An 18,520-nucleotide genomic window follows, 5' to 3' on the forward strand; every position below is an offset into this window, starting at 1 on the left:
GAAGATGAACTTACCTGGTCACTTCGGAGGTCAGAGTGCCCAGCTTGTCGATTTCGGTGATGAGCGTCAACGGCGCATTGGTGACTGTGAGTGTAAGTCCGTCGTCGAGGATCAAGACTGTGTTGGCCGGTAGGAACGCGCTGATGTAGATCGGGCGGCGCACGATGAACTGTACGGGCTGGACTTCGACGGATGTGATACCAGCTGTGCACATGGGGTTGTCGGGGAACTGAGGTAGTCCTGACGCAAGCCAGTACTGCCCAGCGGAGGCCAACAGGCCCAAGGTTGTGAAGAGCTTCATGCTGAAAGATTACTATTAATAATGCGTGATATCCAGCACGACGACAGAGTCTCGAGACCGTCCAAGACACCAGGTCTGGAAGCCGTGCGGGAGCAGGCTTCTTCTCTTGCTTCGACTCGCGTCTTGGGTATTATTGATTAGGTCGATGATACTACTCGGAAGTTGAGACTTCAGGTCGTATGATGAAGGGCCTGATCGTTACTGAACAGGCACTGGCATCTCGTGAAGAGAAGACGGGAGGCGCCGTTTGTTCCAACGGGGGAGAGGGGGGGATTGGCGAACGACAAGAGTGTGAACGCCCGTGAAACAAATGGGTATTAAGTTTAGGGTCAGTCAGTATTGACGACGCTTCGATTGTTTTAACGAAAAGATAAAAGGTGCCTTGTGTCCGTTGCCGTGAGACTGCGGCGTGCCTGGCGAGCGGAATGGGCTTGGTGGGTGAGGAATGTCGCTCCTTTGCGGAAACTGGAGGACCTGTGTTCAGCCCGGGTTGCGTGCCAAGTTGTCACAATGTCTCTCTGTGACAGCAAGATTTTGCCCTGGACTACAAGAAGAGCACCTCCCGGGACACGATGAAGAAGGGTAAAAGAAGAAATCCAGGGAGGCAAAAGGCGACGAGAGAGAGGCGGCGAGAGGGTAAACCGTGGCGAAATCATCCCCCGGGCCGAATTTTCCTCAAGCAAGGCACGGAAAAGATTCAGGAGGTCATCTCGAAAACGGGTTGAATGGGTGCTTCCTGACTTCATCTCGCCTCCACTACGACTGGTTCTGGTCATTTTCTTCTCTTTCCGGTCATAGGTGCGTGATTGTTTGCTGGACCTTGCCGAGGGGTCTTGTAATCTAAGACAAGTCCGTCAACCGAGAGATGGCCAGAACCGCATCGGGCTCCCAAACAGCGGAATCTTCGACTAGGTCGATGAGTAATTTGCGATCTGCAAAGGCAACAATCTCATTGTTGTTCCTTGTAGCGTCAGCAGGGAACGAACGCTTCGTATCCATGGCATGCTGAGTGATGTTGAGTTGGCAGTTCCGATCCCAGATCGCGCGCCCGCGGATGACGGTTGAGTCCGTTGGGGTGACAACATTAGCGTCCAATCACCAAGAGTTGCCTTGAGGGTGGATACGGATGTCCAATCACGGAGATAGCTTGTGCTACGGATTATGCTCCCGCTCTTAGATCAGGATGCCCTTCACCTCTTTCATGTTAGGACGAACAGTTGAGCTTTCGGCCGGAAGCGTTGATGCAAGGAGCTTGGGACACGTAAACGCAGGAAAGGTCAGTTCGAGGAGCTGAAGATAATCGCTCCAAATGCGTCCAGCTTTGGGCTCGGGAGGCGTTCGTGTAAAGAGGCCGTTGATGGTTGGAGAATGTGGCGTTTCCTGTCATCCGCCCTCTTCCGCCGTCTCTTCTCTTCCTCTCCTCCGCCTCCGCACCCTCCGCAGCACCTGTGCCTATCCAAGCTATCGCCGCCACAGACCGAAAGCAAACACAGCAGGATGAGGTCCAAAATGAGGCTGCGAGCTTGGGGTCCTGGGCGTGGGTCACACCTAGTGAGCTAGACAATTAGCACGTCAACTAAAGACGGGAATGAAGATCTCGGCGACAGTTGGGCTGCTGGTGCCCGGCGAGGCCGCCGTGGTTGGTCGAAATTCTAAGACACCCCCCTATGAGTCCAGACCCTTGAACTCAATCTCACCGTTCCCACGGCGCACTGACAGCTTCTTGACAATTGCTAGATCTGACTTGGTCGGATCCGGTTAACGCGAGAGGACAAGACGGCCCGGGACAGTTGGGCAACCTTACCCGATGACCAACAGAGCTGACCGCACCCGGAGAGAGGCGCTGGCCCAGGCCGGGTATGGTACACCCCCCAGACATACGTGATCACGATCGCGGACCCTTGGTCTTGGCCGGGTTGCATTCGGACTCTGTATTCCCAAATGGTGCTCATACTGAACCCCCCTTGGCTTTGTCGTGATGGCCCCTTCCGCTCCGGAGGTAGCTTGGGCGTCTGCCCGACGTTGGTTTGTGGACTTTTGAGTTGACGCCCTTGTGACATGACGTCCGGAGATGGACGTCACAGTTGACGAAGGCTTGGCCAAACGCTAGAAGAAGCATACGATATCTCTCCGGCTCCATATGCGATGTCCTGATATAGAGTTTGTCTGCATTCCTTCATGAGGCTTCGGTTTCGATCTCACTCACACTTTGCGACACTGGGCTGCGACACAACATATTCAACATGTCTCCTCAAAACACTTTCACATTCCTCCTTACCCTTGCTGCCGGTGCTGCTGCCGGCCGGGTCCAGTACAGACAAGTGGACTGCTCTACGACGACAACACTAGACGCCCTTACCGTCACCAGAGTAGAGCCCATTTCGATATATATCCTCCCTGAACAACAGCAACAGCAGCCCACAGGTACGGGAGCAGACGATGAGGGTTTCACGGCAGTCTACACAACCGTCTACCCAACCTTCGCTCCGGAATGTTCTGAAGGTCTGAGGGCAGAGACTTACACCATCACACAAACTTGCTCTGGCTCCATCACCCAATGCCACGGATACGGTGACGACCTGCCCCCAGGCTTCACCACCACTCAGGCAGTTTGCACCGACGGCCCCACACCAGTCACTGCGGTCCTCACCGTTCCTCAGGAGACTGATGCCGTGATCACTGTCACTGTCGAGGAGGTCATCACCGAGCCCGGTCTGACTACTACTCGCCTGGTCACCAAGACCTGCGCCAACGGCCCTTGTCTGCCAGACATCACTGCCGCCGCCGTTCCTGGAGCCGACAGGTTAACCATCAACGGAGGCACTATTGTGCTGCCTGTCACGGTCACCAAGACTGAGACCGACAAGACGACAGCAACTGAGAAAGAGACCGCCACGGTCACCACTACCAGCGACTCCAGCGAGTTCAACCCCAACGGCTTCAACAGCGGAGCGGGACACATGATCCCCTCTAATAAGTCCATGGTCTTTGCCATGAGTGCATTCGCTCTCTTGTTTCTTTTGTCAGCATAATTAGCGGAGGCAGTTGGGAGGGAGGGCATCATGTCATAGCGTCTGATTGATGAGGTTTGCAAAAGCGACCAAGGGATTATGAGCCTATTCACGAAGAATATTTGATACCATTATGTTTTAATACCTAGTATAAACCTTCTCAGGTTATTTCTACAAATTCCTGTATATTCTTGTTTCTCTTTCAACGTAATTTACCTTAGCCATCACTTCAACCAGTATCATAGAACTGCTTGAGACGCTTGACGGTCTTTGGCTCAAATTTACTACTTATCACATCCACTATTCTTTTCAAATTGCCCTCGTGAAGTTGAATGCGTGCCAATTTGGAAGAATTGACCTGGTAGTCCTGGGCTATTCTAGACTACATCTCACCTGCGACATCTATCTCATCCTCGGAAATCCATGGATATTCGCGTGTTATCCACGCAGCTGCTAGACGTAATTGCATCTTCGAGAAGGCGGCATCGTGGACTTTGGTTCAAATTGGCCGTCTAAGAATAGGCATCACACACTACTCACATTCAATGTAACCCCGACACGAGGGGTGTTCATTGAGGACCCCTTGTGCGTGATCTTCACTGAGACCGCGGTCTTGGGACCTATCCGCATGGTCGCTAGGAACCTGCATCATGTTCCTGAAGATCTGCAAGTTTTGCATCATAGATCCCAATGGGATCCCACCAGTGTGAGGGGCAAATGCTATGGTTGAGATCATCCCGACGCAGATGTGTCAGACATGCGTTGCCAAGCTCACCTCACCGTGGTGTCGATGGAGACCCTCGAGACAGCGTTCGAACATCTTCTCTGGGTATTCTTCGTGCGTGTGTCTATCCTGCGTGCCTAACTAAATGCCGTGTTTCCGTGTCTATTCTATGAAACTCCACCAACATTTCTCATGCGTAATAATATCCCGAATTCCCGCAATAATTTCCGAACTCGACGAGTGCATCATTTCCCGGGCCGGTCGGGTGCCAAAAGTTCGGTTCATGGGGTGTGATTCCGTGACTGAAGTTCGCTTTGCAAGCCACGGATGTCACTAGCCCATCTCTCCCCATTCCAGCGACAAAGCCGGCTACGCAACTCTGCGCACCCGAGCAACCGCTGCACTAAGATCTACGTTGTTTCTCACCCGTTGCGTCTATGCCTCTGATGCAAGCCAGGACCCCTCTCTTGTGGCAGGCATCCCACCGGTGCTGCTAAACGTCCACCCCCAACGTCGATCCCTGGGGTGAGATTTTGCGTTTTCGTAGATGGCGTAGTATGTGTGATATGTGCTCGCCAGATGCCACCAGTTCTATCCGTCCGCCTACCATGACATCACATGATACCCCTCGCTTTCGTGGGCTGACATTCACGCAGATGATGTGGGAGGCAGGTTCTGGAGGACTTGCTCCAGCCACCAGACGTGAATGCGAATGTCGTCAGTCAGCTCAGGATGGAAACTCGTGGCAAAAATGTTCCTCTGCTGAACGGCGACAATGTCACCTACAGAGTCATCTGCCGTGCTCTGGCTGACGCCCTCAACCTTCGTCTTACGCCCGGGCAGTACTGCTAGGATTTCGACTGACGACTTCGGCTCGGCATCTTTGGAAAGGATCTCCTCCACAATTGGCGCGCGAATGAAGACGCCCGGGAAAGGTGCCGACGCCGTTTTCGAACCACCGTCGCCCCTCGAGAGGAAGGGCAGGTTGAGGTCCGCAACGAAGCTCTCAATCTGACGGCCAAAGTGGTTGCGGTGGACACGCACAGCGAGGCCGCCGATGAGCTCCTGGCCACCCTTCTTGGTGGAGTTTGCCTCATCGGCAAGCAGGATGGCGCCGGCGCAGGTGCCCCAGACCGGCTTGCGGTTAATTCTGATGAAGAATGAATATCAGCCGCTGTCTCATGGATGGGACTCAGCAAGGGGTGAGATGAGAAAACTTTGCCAGGAATTCACCAATGACATCACGTTGCTGCGACTGTGGACTCACTTTACGAACTCTCTCAAAGGTTCCATCAGGCCGGACTGCGTGGCGACCAGGGAGATTGTCGTGCTTTCGCCGCCGGGAATAATGAGGGCATCACAGCGGCGGAGCTGCTCCTCGGTGCGAACTTCCGTGGTCTCGATCTCGGGAATCGGGCTTGGCGCCGGGGCCGATGCGAGTGATGCGGCAGCCTTCCGGACAAGCTCAAGGTGCTCGTGGAAGCCGCCCTGCAGGGCCAATACGCCGACAGTAACAGCAGGCATCGTCAAGTCGTGATGGTTTGTGAGTTGGTGGTGAAGAAGAGTACTGTCCTTGAAAATGAAGGGTAAAGTGGTTGAGAATTGCCGTGTTGGTGATTGAGTCATTCACGCAACACACCCAGACCAGGTTATGGACCGAACGACGATAACACAACACTAAGAGGATGGAATGTGCGTGGATTGAAGCAGCCTTGGCGATAACGGTCGTGCCACTGAACCCTCGCAGCCCGTTGCTAGCCAGATGAGCGGTTTAGTGAGGTTCTGGGGTCGTTGTCGGCGGCGATCGGGTCCGTTGGACACGGGCGATGGCGGCGCCGCGGTGTTAATATGGGCGCCGCTGTATCGATATGGAAGGTCACTAACGGCGCAAAGGGCGTAATGACACAGTCATTTGCTAGTGCAATGCAAGTAATTGACAGAGTCAAACGGCGGAGTAGCAGGATCCGTGGGGGCCGCTGTGGATGGGGGAGACATGGAAAGGCATGGAGAGGCGGCGACGCAAGAAAGTATTGCACGCATATCGAGCTTGTTCAACTCAGGAACTGTTCCCATGTTACTCCATCATGCCGTGAACGACGTCAACTTATCAGATAGGAGCTGAAAGATGCAGAGATTCCGCATGGGAGCTGGTAAGGCGGAGGCGGATGCGTTGCCGCCTTGCAGCTGCACATCCGACGGCAGCCGCCCTCCGCCCTTGGCCCCCCCAGAATTATTCGCCGCCGGTCGGAGCACTTGCTGGCCTCAGAGTCGACGGCCGCGGTGATTGTTACTCTATCGTAATTCCATTGAGGAAAGGTACCTTCGGATAGAGCTCCGAGAGACGAACAGCATTGAGAGTCACTGCGGACCATCCATACATGTCCACAGCAAGGACCCTTTCTTACTCCTCAGTTCTCCTCAGTGCTCACAGACTCCGCCACCCGTTCAAACACCGGCGCCGCCCACCGCCCGCTATGAGCAGCTTTCTATGACACTGCGATTCTCATGAGAAGGTTTCCCCTGCACCAGGACCCCGGAGTAACCGCATGTTGCCTTTCCGAGATCGGGGACGAAGGCGCCCAACACGCCCTTCTGTGATTCCTCGGCGGGCTCTGGGGTTCCCTACGGCCAAATGGCCGCCGACTCAGTCGTTGCTCGGCTCGCCTAGGCAAAGGTTTGAGTGTACATACAGTACACACGTCCATCTGCCGCTCGCGAGGATACCGCGGAAAACACGGGATGACTCGGTACAGTTAGAAAAATTTTCTCGTCCAATGGTGACTCGTCGTTGCTGGGCATCCCGTGCATCACCAGTTGTCGCCGCCACCATATACTTAATTATTCGTTCCCCCGTTCTTCTCGAAGGACCCCTTTCCCCGGATTCCGTTACCGATCACCGAACGTACCAAAGATCCATTGCGGAGCGGAGCACTTTCTTCTGACTTGCTTGCTGAGGAATCCTTTTTTTCCTTCTGATTTGCCTGAAAAAAACATACCCCTCACACCCTGAGCCGCATTATTCCCGGGCCTTGTCCTAGACCTTCTGGAACACGATCACTATTTTGCCTCTCTCTCTCAACATACCAAAGTCACTACGGTTCATCAGTCAAACTCAGTCAAAATGACCAACAACGACGCTACCAAGACCAATGGCGATGCCAAGAGCTCCTTTGCCGTCAAGGCCGGCCTCGCCCAGATGCTGAAGGGCGGCGTCATCATGGACGTTGTGAACGCGGAGCAGGCCCGCATCGCCGAGGAGGCCGGCGCCTGCGCCGTCATGGCCCTGGAGCGTGTCCCCGCAGACATCCGTAAGGACGGCGGTGTCGCCCGCATGTCGGATCCGGCCATGATCAGGGAGATTCAGAACGCCGTCACCATCCCCGTCATGGCCAAGGCTCGTATCGGCCACTTTGTCGAGTGCCAGATCCTCGAGGCCCTCGGCATCGATTACATCGATGAGAGCGAGGTTCTCACTCCCGCCGACAAGGAGTACCACGTCGAGAAGCACGACTTCAAGGCCCCCTTTGTCTGCGGCTGCCGCAACCTTGGCGAGGCCCTCCGCCGTATTGCTGAGGGTGCCGCCATGATCCGCACCAAGGGCGAGGCCGGCACCGGCGATGTCGTCGAGGCCGTCACCCACGTCAAGCAGGTCACCAAGGATATCGCCCAGGCCAAGGCCATTCTCCAGACCGAGGGCGTTCTTGGTCTCCGCGCCTTCGCGAGGAAGCTCGAGGTCGACCCCGCGCTCCTCCAGCAGACCGCCGAGCTGGGCCGTCTGCCCGTTGTCAACTTCGCCGCCGGCGGTGTCGCCACCCCTGCTGATGCTGCGCTCATGATGCAGCTCGGCTGCGACGGTGTCTTTGTCGGCAGCGGCATCTTCAAGTCCGGCGACCCGGTCAAGCGCGCAAAGGCCATCGTCAGGGCGACGACGCACTACAAGGACCCCAAGGTTCTCGCCGAGTGCAGCGAGGGTCTGGGTGAGGCCATGGTCGGCATCAACTGCGACAGCATGAAGCCCGAGGAGAAGATGGCCGGCCGTGGATGGTAAGGAAAGAAAGAGGGTGTGAGGTTGTAGAGCTCGGACTGGGTGCAGGGTAGCGTGTAGTAGTGATTTGGTGTTCACATGGGTCATGACTCTGCGACATGAAATGCAGAATTTCTTTTTTGGAGTGTTCAACATGGGCATTGTGGCCGCTTTACAGCTAGCGAAGCCGAGGTAGCCATCTTCAACGGAGCATTGGGAAAATTGGCATAATAAAATTCACTTGACCTCACTTAGTCTGATCTGATGATGTGCGCAGCGATGTCTCAGAAGTGACTCGCGGGGAGTATGGCTTCGCTCTCGGCCGAACTTGACATCCATGTTGAAGAATAAGAGCACGAACCATTGCGTGTGACGCCCGCCACCACGTTTCTCATGACTCTTCGCAACCCTTACATACAGCTGAGTTGTTCAGCTCTTCGCATCGATGTGTCTTTTTCAGCTGAGCGGAACGATTTTGACATGGCGCTAGCAGCTCGCTTTCGCTCAGCTCTCACCCGCAGGTGGTTGATAGACGGACCACCTCGGCTGTGGATCTCGAAGATGGCGGCGGACATAGCTCAGTTGGGAGAGCGTCAGACTGAAGTGGGTTCATAACCCTGGAAACTTCATTCAATCAATCTGAAGGTCGTGTGTTCAATCCACACTGGCCGCAACTTCACCTTTTGCCAATTCAACATGCATCACACGCAAGCATTGTTTGTTGTTAGAGGCTTGTTTTTTGCCTTTAGTTGACTTTTAACCCGAGCAGATTCTTAGCTAATGAGTCAGTAAGTTCATTTAGTAAATGAAAAAGCTTGATATTTGCAGCTATGATTGCTTGTTTTGTGTGTAAGCTGTCACCGAGCGTATACGCTAAGTAGCGAGATGTCTTCCGTCATTCACTCACTCATTAAGTACGTGACTGTGATGAAGCAGCAGTTGCGCAATCCGGGTGGTCACTCGCGCACTTTGAATCTCGCTAACAATTTCTATCAATCACATTGTCCTGTAGTTGCACGTTCTACCCCAGCCCAAAGGATTCACCCAAGCTGGTCAATAGGACGAAACGCCCAGGTCATCGCTAATAACCTACTATAGGTATCAATTTGTTATAAATTACTACAAAACTGCTCAATATCATCAATAACCAACCAGATTGTGTCAAAATATCTACTTAGGGGTGCTGAATAAACATAGTCTCTCTCTCACCTTCACATGTGTTCCCCGAGATGATTATTCATCTTTCAACTGGATAGAGAGACTGTTTTGCAGCTTATTAGTAAGTAAGTAGCTATGAAGAATTGAAAGAAGTTATTAAGTCAATGATAGATTACAATCAGGTTGTTCTGCTTTTGCAATCGCAATTGAGGCAAATGTATCTCATTCGGTTATAACAAACCACTGACAACTATCCTAATGCATGTGAACCGGCTGCGCCTGTGGGTTGATTAGTGACAGAGACTTCGTAACTGCCATCCCATGTGCAACTGGCGGTTGGTAATACGAGGCAAAACTGGACTTCAAGTTTCAGCCACTCTGGCAGGCAGAACAGGAACCTAATAGAGCTGGTTGGTGCCTAGTAGAGCTGGTTGGTGTGAACATTAGTAAACTTATTGGAATCAGCCCCCGTCCAACTTCTTTCCTTCCTCCATCGGCATCCTTCATGCTGCTTTTTAGCACCAGGAACCTCAGCTTTACTCTTTTTCCCCGTCCTGTCAAAGGCTGTGCTGTGTGCTCAGCTCTTTCTGGGTGCCAAATCCACATCGTGGGCTGTGACTTGAAGGCTTCGAAGCAGTACCAAGAATCCGAGATGGCGTGGCGTGCAATTACAGCCTCCCTAGCAACTTCAGATTAAGCTCCGGGCTTCAAAAGTTCTACCCAGGCGCAGAGCCACAATGCTGGCGCGCACTATGCTAAAAACACACCTTCAATGGCCATGAGCCTGGCGGCCGCCATCAGGCGCTGTCGTCGGCCGCCGCGAAGCGCGCCGTGGCTCCAGTCTGTGAGGCTGCGAGACGCCTTTCCCGCGGGTGTGGAATGTGGCTATGGGGGATCGGATGATCGACAGGGGCACCAGTTCAAGCTGAAAAGCCTTCAGCCGATATCTCCGTTATTTCATCCTTAATCGCGGATAAGGTTGTTGGAGAGTAAATATGACTGGGAACAAAGGGCGGATGTTGTGATGGCGCGAGGGCGGTTCTGGCCCCCCATATTTAGGCGCCTAACGTAGCTCCCGCAGCCGCAACTTGCTTGCTTGTTGTCGTTGCTTTGACGGCCAAGTCCGGCTACGCAGACTCGGGAATGGACGGACTATTGAGTTTACAATGTGCCGCGTAGGCATAGCCACGTACACTCTATCGGAGGGACATCGAGATCCATGGACAGATTTATTATATGGTTGTTTGGAATCAGCGTGGCAGCGCTGAGCTGACGATGCCTGGGTAGAATTTCCTCTGAGTCCTCGGCAAAAGGACCCTCTATATGAGCAGTGTTGGTATTACATGTATGTTACAGGATGGTTTATACGTGGTTTGAAGACAGCGTTCGTTCGCCAGTCTAGTTACCCAGTGCCATTCGCTGATTCTTCACAGCATGGCGAACACGACGAGCGGCGCGTGCTACCATGGCCTTGTCGTCCAGGTTGTAGCCTGGAATGGTGCCAACTATTTTGGAAAAGACACCAAGCCCGCGGTTCCGGAAAGAGTCTAGGGCCAACTCGATGCTGTCGACCAAACGCAGCGTGTCCTTGTCGTAGAACAGGCCAGCATCCTGCATCTCATCGAGAAGGGCGAGCACAGCTTGGGTATCGCCATGGCGAAACCATAGGATGGAGGCCAGCTCGTTGTAGAATGGCGTCGAGACGCCCAGGACGTAGGAGGCGATTCCAAGGGCCTTGACGCGGGGGAGAATGTTCAAGGCCAGTGGTGAAGGCCTGGCGAAGACCTGATCGAGGGTTTTGAGGCCTTTGAGGAGGTGCATTGAGTAGATGGGGCCGTGGGTGTCCATGTCTAGGACAGGCTTCTGCTTCTGTGTCTCAGTCCCCCGCTGTTCCTCCTGCGGCGTGTTCTCGGTAATCCCAAGCTTCTCAATCATGGAGAAGACCTTCTTTTCCAGCACATTCCAAACTTCGACGTCCGTTTTGCAGGTGTCCAGAATCTTTTGCAACCTGGCGCCCTCCATCATGTGCAGGTCGTCTCGTGCGTCTCGCACTTTGGTGGGAACATTGGCTTCGTCCTCCTCACTCTTCAAGGCGATGCGAGACACTCTCTTCGGGCGGTCTTCTTCGAAATAGTCGCCAGACATCTCGCGCATGCCGAGAGCAGCTTCGGCAGCCCGACGCAGGGACGCGGGGTATTTGCTCAGGACATCGTCGCGGGATGTAGCGTCGGAGCCAGCATCAGCATCAAGTTTTCTCGATGGACCGCTGGGGGTTGCGCTGCGTTTCGCCATGTCGTCGAAGATCTTTCGAAACACATGTCTTTCGCTCGGAGTGATTGTAGATCTGATTTCGCCATCGCGGCCGCTGGGGATGTCGGGACGTTCTTCTTGAATTGAGCCCTCCCACTCGAACGGGATGGGCTGCTCGCGGGGGGGTCTGCTCAGACGGCTGGCGGTAGTTGAGAAGGAGCGTAGAGCGACGGAAGCCCTAAGTATTGTCCTCGTCTGGTAGAGGAAGGGCGTCAATGTCGTAGCCATCCTGGGTATTTTGCTGGCGGGCGCAATGTCGGTGATGTTGTTGCATCCAAACTGAATGGAGCATTGGACTTTTATGCGACGGCCTCTGGAAATTTTCCATGTCGAGCCCGCCATCCACTGGCACTGGCGCGGGACGGGAGCTCGGGCCTTGCCAGGGACCATCCAACCCCGGGGCCCCTGCAGCAGTCTGGATGGCTGACGTAATAGACTTAAAGTCCCTGCAGCAGCAGACGCGCTGCGACGCGGTTCGAATCAATTAAAGAAAGTGCCCTGACGCGCCGTTCTTTCCGGCGTGAATCCCCTCGTCTTTGGAGGCGCCAGTGGCAACCACCTTTTTCTTCTCACCAAGTCGCCCGCAACTGGTGTTTAATTCCTCAGAGACCTCTCAATCGTATTTGCATACAGCCGTTTCCTTCTTTCAAATTCCCGAAGTTCACTCTTTCCACTAGCAATCTTGAACATCTCCGCTCTCTGCAACAGGTGTTCACACTCTCACATTGGATCACTTTCGATCTTCGTCCCTCGTCTCGCGCTCACGATTCCTTACTTCTTCATGATTGTTTCCGCGCAACCAGAGTAGGGTCACCTTTGCACATAGTCACCGCTTTCCGAGACTTAGTCGCCGAGAAATCGCCACGATGCCGATCAAGAAGCTCAAGCAAGAGCCGGAGGAGAAGCCTATGAGCGCCTTCGAGCGCAAGAGGTTGGAGAATATTGCCAATAACCAGACTATTTTGAAGGACTTGGCCAAGACTTCAAGCAAGTTGATGCCAGAGAAGCCGAAGGCAGCGCCCAAGCCGAGACCCGCCGTCAAGAGAGAAGCTGCTCCCGCAGCACCAGCTGGCCCCGTACGACGAAGCGCCCGAGTCGCCGGTCTTGACGCAGACAACGAGACTCTCAAACGCAAGTACGAGGTCGAATTGGAAGATCAAGCGGCCAAGGAGAAGGCCAAGAGAACCCGCGTCAGTGGAGACCTTAAGCTGGGCGACATCGCGGTCGAGGGGAAGAAGTTCAACAATGGCTTCGATGGACTTGGAGCGCTCCTTCCTCGCGGCGCACAGCCTGGCGTTCCTACCTTTACAGACGAGGATGTCAAAAACACTTCCGATAAGGACTTGAAGGAGTTACGGGAAAAGATGAACGGTCTCGAACTCTACCAAAACTGGGCTCCCAACGGTATGTCACCACCTCCACAAGCACAGGTTATTGAGCTAATCGGATTGCAGACATCAAAATCTGCCCTCTCAGAATCTACAGTTCGACATTCCACCCGACCGAAGACAAACCTCTCATTTTTGCCGGCGATAAGGAGGGGGCGCTGGGAGTGTTTGACGCCTCACAGGCTGGACCCGAGACTGTTGACGATGATGAGGACGACGACAACTGGTTCGAACCCGCCATTGGGGCTTTCAAGCTTCATACTAGGACTATTACATCCATCATTGTTTCGCCATTCGACCAGCAAAAGGTCTACACGTCGTCCTACGATTCAACTATTCGTGTTCTCGACCTGGAAAAGGACATGTGTGTGCCTGTCTGGGAGCCTAGTGGCAAAGACGATGATGTCCCCCTTTCGGGAATAGACGTGCCCCTGACGGAAGAGAACATCATCTACTTCTCAACGCTTCAAGGTGGCGTTGGAAGAGTCGACACCCGAACGCCAAAGGACGCAGAGATATTCTCCCTCTCGGATAACAAGATCGGCGGTTTTTCTCTGAACCCACGTGAGCCACACCTGCTGGCTACAGCCTCTCTCGACCGCACGATGAAAATTTGGGACATGCGCAAGATTAAGGGCAAAGGCGACATGAGGTATCCTCAAATGCTTTACGAGCACGACAGTAGGTTATCGGTCTCGCATGCAGCTTGGAGCTCCGGCGGCCACATCGCGACGTCCTCCTACGACGATACGATTAAGATCTACGACTTTGCGGACAAGCAGAAGTGGGACAAGAAGGGAATGGAGCCTACACACCAAGTCCGTCATAACAACCAAACGGGCCGATGGGTCACTATTCTGAAGCCTCAGTGGCAAAAGCGGCCCAAGGACGGCATTCAGAAGTTCACCATCGGTAACATGAACCGATTTGTGGACGTCTTTGCCGCGAATGGAGAACAACTAGCCCAGCTCGGGGGCGATGGCATTTCCGCCGTTCCTGCTGTTGCACAGTTCCACCCGACGATGGATTGGGTGGCTGGCGGTACGGCAAGTGGCAAGCTCTGCCTCTGGATGTGAGATCACACCGAGACTTAGGGTTGAGAAGCTTTTGGCTTGATTTCTCGACCTATGACTTTTTTCTGAGGGGCGATGATGGCATGCAAAGCAGCGGTCTCGTCAGGGCAAGGATGCGAGGTCGTCTTATTCATCTGTGTGGTTAGATCTCGGTCTCATCGCTAAAGGAAGCTCGAAGGGTTGACATTTATGTGGGAGGGGAATTGGCTGTCAGCACGGCGTTTGAGTGACGGAGGCATTCCGATGTTTTGGTTTGCAGGAAACGGTCAGAAAAGACTGGCGGTATTGGCTTTCCGGGGGGATATCCCCTTGCACTTGCTTGTTGGACTGCGGATCATGGAAACCGAGTGGTATATAGAGGGAAAACCAGCCCTGACTTTGCGTGGTTGCCGCGTTAGACTCGACATTTGAAGAAACTGAGATGGTTGACCAGCTATCGGATGTTGTGGCAAAGTCCATCTGCATTATAGGTAGTTTCATATCCACCGATCTGAATACCCGTCTTTGGTGATTCTTGTGACGATTACAGCTTTTCATGTCAACCTCCCATCCCTCCTGACACATTGTAGAAGAGTGCTTCAACGTGCTGAAATTTTGAAGAGATAACGCACCATCAATCATTCTCTTTCTGAGCAAACGAGATCAAGTTAAATGGTTCATGGGCCGGATTGCTTTAGCCAGGCCTTAGGTAACCTCCGTGCGTGGGTGAGGAGGCAACGAGTTGTATTAATACCAAATCAAAGGAATCGCATTCCCTAATGATAAGCTGAGCCGGTGGAACAGAGATCTCGGATACGCCCTCTGGTCTAGCGTGTTTGGTCCTCCGGGATTCCGTCAATTTTCGTAAGTCAGCTAGTCGGGCAATTTGAAACAGTGATATTGGCAACTCAAAATTCGCTGTATCAACAACTTCGGCCCAACAACCTCGATTCCCTTCTTCCTTGCTTTCCAACCACCTGTCGTCCTTATTTGCGGTGTTTTTTAATCATATGGACAAGAAGTCATGGCTTATGTGCAAAGTCCGCCATGTATCCCAGGCTCACGCAACCCTGTAGGCATCATAAATGACAGTAGCTCCCAGCCTAGCACCGCTGCCAACCCACATGGCCGTGTTCACGACGCTCTTGTATCTCTCGTCACCCGTCTCCATCTTCACATTCAGCCGGAAGCTGTACTCATCAGGCTTGACGTCGTTGGCGCGGGCCGGGTCGAACAGCCTCTCCATGACGTCCCTCGGCCCGTAGCGCCAGCCCGTCGTCTTGACGGTGATGTACGCAGGCTCAGCGTCGTCCGTCTTCAGAAGGTACGACGTCTCGACGGCGGTGCTCAGGTCCTCGGCGACGACGATTTGGCTGTCCTGGCCGCCGGGGATGACGGTGCCGGTGCCCCACTTGGCCGTGAAGACGCCGCCGGAGAAGGAGATCCAGTTGCGCTTGCCGAACGGGCCGACGCCCACGGCGATGAGCGGGTTCAGGTCGACGACGATGCGGAAGTCGAGGTCCAGCTTGGGCACGGGCAGGGGGAAGGCTGCGCTGGTCAGGTTGGCGGGGAGGTTATCCTCGCGGAACGGAAGGTCCTTGCTGAGATGCTTCGGGTCAGCTGTGTTGCGTGTGTGTCTAAGCCACATGGGCGGTGAGGAGATCTGAGATACCTCATTATGAGATCAGATCTCGCTGTGCGATGTTGATATGTCTGCGCGGGAAGACTGTGAGGAAGATCCTTGAATGGTGTGAGTTTAGTGGAGAAACAACAAGCATTGAAGGCGGGTTCGGGCGCCGAACCTTGGGGATGGGGGCTAGCCTCTGGGATTTGGATAGGAGAAGCAGAGCCAATGTGAAGGAAAGAAACAGAAGTGATTTCAGAGACATTGAGTTTGCGAGATATCGTCACTGGAGTCGTGAAGGTGAAGCTTGGGGATCCATGAATGATTCCCCTCATGAGGGTGCGGTTTTATTAGCCCCGCCCCCGCAGTTGGAATCGGCGAAGATGCCGGCAGTTCGGGTCCGAATCTCGGGGAGGGGGTCTGATGAGATTCGGCGGATGCTAGGTCTCTTTCAACCGGCTTGCGCGTTGAAAGTTCACATCAAAATCTCCTCGTGGCTGACGGGTGAAGCTGTCGCCCCGAAGGACTGCAGTGCGCTCGCAAGTGCTCGCTGCATTTCGAGTCCGCAATTCAAGTAGCGTTGGTTACTCTAGCACGACGACTGCAGTACTTAAGCGTCGTGCTCACCGACCCTTGAAAAAGATCACCTTCTGGCCAGAGGCTCATCTGATGGCGAGTGCGACCATGTCACATGTAATCGAAGGCTTATCCGTCGCGCGAGTCGTCCAATCAGCTCAGTGCAGCAAGTGGCATCATGTAAGTGAGATGTTGCGATGCGTGTCACAGGGTCTCCCCTCATGTTCGACGGGAGAACATTTCGTTACCCCGAGGAGTTGGACTTGTTTTTTTTGTCTCTCCATCACTTTGTTTTTTTTCCCTGGAGGTTTGGCGGCAGCCCAACAAAAGAGGGGACGGGGGACGGGGGATGGGGGCGGATGTGATCTGGGATTCCCCCGCGATGCATCTGGGAGGAGGCCCAGGCGAAGCACAGTGGTTGCTTGCGGCGACGCTGGGCTGATGTCATGTTTTTTTCTGGGTTTGTGGTCCCCTCCCGCCAAGATGGACGTCCGTGGCCGATGTCCGTGGGTGCTGTTGAGTTGTTTGGTTGGACTTGGAAGTGTTTGTTGGCCACAGACGATGCCTGGTGAGATATCGAGAAGAGCAGGCCATCAAGTAAAACATGGAATGCCTTCTACCTTACCTGGTGAAGCACCTCGGGACGCAACGGCAAGGCGTCAGGTCACTCACATGGCACATGCATGTCTAAGTGTTTCTGGGCGACATCTTGTGATGGGACCCGGATGGCGCATTTGGCGTCATGAGTGCGGCTTATCGATAAAAGCTCTGCTATCGGGCCAATGGGAAGCCAAGGAAACTCGGAGAGTGGGCAGGTGCAGGGACCACGAACCCCCACAGCAAGCAGCATGCGCCTGCCACCTGCCGCCCAGTGCCACCGGTCCATTCTTGCCTTCCCTCCTGAGAGATGAGACAGAGAGAAAATAAGCAAGCAGGCAGGAAGTACCTTTCAGGTTGCTAGAGGACAGGACTACCTGCCTGCCTGCCTGCCTGCCTGCCTGTTGCTGCCTCGCAGTCGCCATCCAGAAGGAGGAATCCGAACGCGACCACCACTTCCAGATCAAGTGGATCCCCAATACCCAATCATATGCGACCTCAGGTAAGCAGGGGAGTAGCGGCATCACAAGCTTCATGCAATCAGAGCTGAGAAAGATGAAGATGAATCCACCCAAGGGAAAAAATGACTGGACCCCTGACAGGGGCCTCTTTATCTGTTTCTTCCATTTGTTCCTTCCATCCATCCTTTTGGGGGGCCTGGTGCTTTTGGTAGGCAGTCAGTGACAGTGACTCTTTTGGCCCAGGGCAGTGTCAAATGTTCACGGGTGTGGTTAGCCCAGGACTAAGGCATCTGCACCTGCATCTGCACCTGCACCAGCAGCAAACAGACTGCACCCGGCCAAAGGTACCTCAGACAAGTGAGGTTAGCCACTTGCTTTTCCCTTTCCCTTGTCTTTCCCTCCTCCCCTTTGGTGCACTTGCGAATGAACGAGCCAGATGCAGATGCAGATGCAGCAACAGATGCAGGTGAACAGACGGGTCTGACGCGCCACCCCTTCCACTGTTCCCTGGGCCTGTCCTCTTCCCACCTACACTACGGATACCTTACCTCAGGTGCTGTGCTCACCAGTTCCTGCCATTCCCATTCGCCTCATCTCCAGCTTGTCTGGTTACATTGCATGCCGAGGTGTTCTTGTTCTTGTTCAGTCCTGGGGTATTTGGACTCGTCTGCCTTCACAGCTACAAGTCCTCATCCACTCTGGTTCACATTTGCATCCATATCCACATCCCCAGCCCAGCATCCATGATCCTCGCTACTTGCTGCTGGTAGCCTAGACGACAAGTTACAACCCCAAAAGTCCATAGTTCCAGAGTCCGGCAGACACGGATCCCATCCGTCATCAGCCATCAACCATCTACCACAGTACCTCCCTCGCTCACACACCTTTCCTTCTACCTCTTACCACTTTACTATCTACCTACCTTACCTGCCAACTCAACCTACCCTGCCTTTAACTCCATCTTAATTGAATTATCCTTTTGCCTCTCTGCTATCTAACCCTTTTAACTTGTCCGTTTGTTTGTATCAACATCTGTTCTGCTCTGCTCCGCTTCTATCCATCCACACCGAGACCTTGATTGTCGACCAAACCTTGCCTACCTTATCTCGCCCTACCGTCACCGTACCCAGCCGACTCCCACCCGAGGCTGCTTGTCCCGACTGCTTAGCCTCGCCGTCTCATCTGCAACCTTCCCCGAGCTCGAACCTTATCGTCGCCGCCCGAATGTCCCCGCTGTAACCAACAATCTCCCCTCTCCCCCCGCTGTGCGACGCCTTCGCAGCGATACCTCTTG

General features: G+C 54.0%; 7 protein-coding genes across 7 annotated transcripts in view; 3 read left to right on the forward strand and 4 right to left on the reverse strand.

Annotated features, from left to right (window-relative positions):
* CGGC5_v008604 (putative cell agglutination protein) overlaps positions 1–301 on the reverse strand; it is a gene marked incomplete at both ends in the record, with an annotated part of 29,866 nt that extends 29,565 nt beyond the window's left edge. Inside the window, one exon of the mRNA XM_066152040.1 lies at positions 15–301. Coding sequence (XP_066008719.1) covers positions 15–301 — 287 coding nt within the window. The remainder of the gene's footprint in view (positions 1–14) is intronic.
* A 2,243-nt stretch (positions 302–2,544) lies between these two features.
* On the forward strand, positions 2,545–3,333 carry CGGC5_v008605 (uncharacterized protein; the record flags this gene model as incomplete). Its single annotated transcript, XM_032028586.1, has 1 exon — positions 2,545–3,333. One exon carries the CDS (start codon positions 2,545–2,547, stop codon positions 3,331–3,333), a length of 789 nt encoding a protein of 262 aa, XP_031891678.1.
* A 1,351-nt stretch (positions 3,334–4,684) lies between these two features.
* On the reverse strand, positions 4,685–5,560 carry PDX2 (putative pyridoxal 5'-phosphate synthase subunit PDX2; the record flags this gene model as incomplete). The annotated part of the gene is made up of 2 exons (XM_032028587.1): positions 4,685–5,186; positions 5,304–5,560. The coding sequence occupies 2 exons, from the start codon at positions 5,558–5,560 to the stop codon at positions 4,685–4,687; spliced, it is 759 nt and encodes a 252-aa protein (XP_031891681.1).
* Positions 5,561–7,157: 1,597 nt separating this feature from the next.
* On the forward strand, positions 7,158–8,084 carry pyroA (Pyridoxal 5'-phosphate synthase subunit pyroA; the record flags this gene model as incomplete). The annotated part of the gene is made up of 1 exon (XM_032028588.1): positions 7,158–8,084. The coding sequence occupies one exon, from the start codon at positions 7,158–7,160 to the stop codon at positions 8,082–8,084; it is 927 nt and encodes a 308-aa protein (XP_031891680.1).
* Positions 8,085–10,616: 2,532 nt separating this feature from the next.
* Positions 10,617–11,756, reverse strand: CGGC5_v008608 (uncharacterized protein; the record flags this gene model as incomplete). Its single annotated transcript, XM_032028589.1, has 1 exon — positions 10,617–11,756. The coding sequence occupies one exon, from the start codon at positions 11,754–11,756 to the stop codon at positions 10,617–10,619; it is 1,140 nt and encodes a 379-aa protein (XP_031891673.1).
* A 638-nt stretch (positions 11,757–12,394) lies between these two features.
* On the forward strand, positions 12,395–13,992 carry CGGC5_v008609 (DNA damage-binding protein cmr1; the record flags this gene model as incomplete). The annotated part of the gene is made up of 2 exons (XM_032028590.1): positions 12,395–12,932; positions 12,983–13,992. The coding sequence occupies 2 exons, from the start codon at positions 12,395–12,397 to the stop codon at positions 13,990–13,992; spliced, it is 1,548 nt and encodes a 515-aa protein (XP_031891672.1).
* A 1,036-nt stretch (positions 13,993–15,028) lies between these two features.
* CGGC5_v008610 (UPF0311 protein) lies at positions 15,029–15,857 on the reverse strand (the record flags this gene model as incomplete). Its single annotated transcript, XM_032028592.1, has 3 exons — positions 15,029–15,569; positions 15,641–15,708; positions 15,771–15,857. The coding sequence occupies 3 exons, from the start codon at positions 15,855–15,857 to the stop codon at positions 15,029–15,031; spliced, it is 696 nt and encodes a 231-aa protein (XP_031892018.1).
* Positions 15,858–18,520: the final 2,663 nt, after the last annotated feature.

This window comes from Colletotrichum fructicola (assembly GCF_000319635.2).
Source record: "Colletotrichum fructicola Nara gc5 chromosome Unknown KSG_Nara_v1_contig04, whole genome shotgun sequence".
Lineage (NCBI taxonomy): Eukaryota > Fungi > Ascomycota > Sordariomycetes > Glomerellales > Glomerellaceae > Colletotrichum > Colletotrichum fructicola.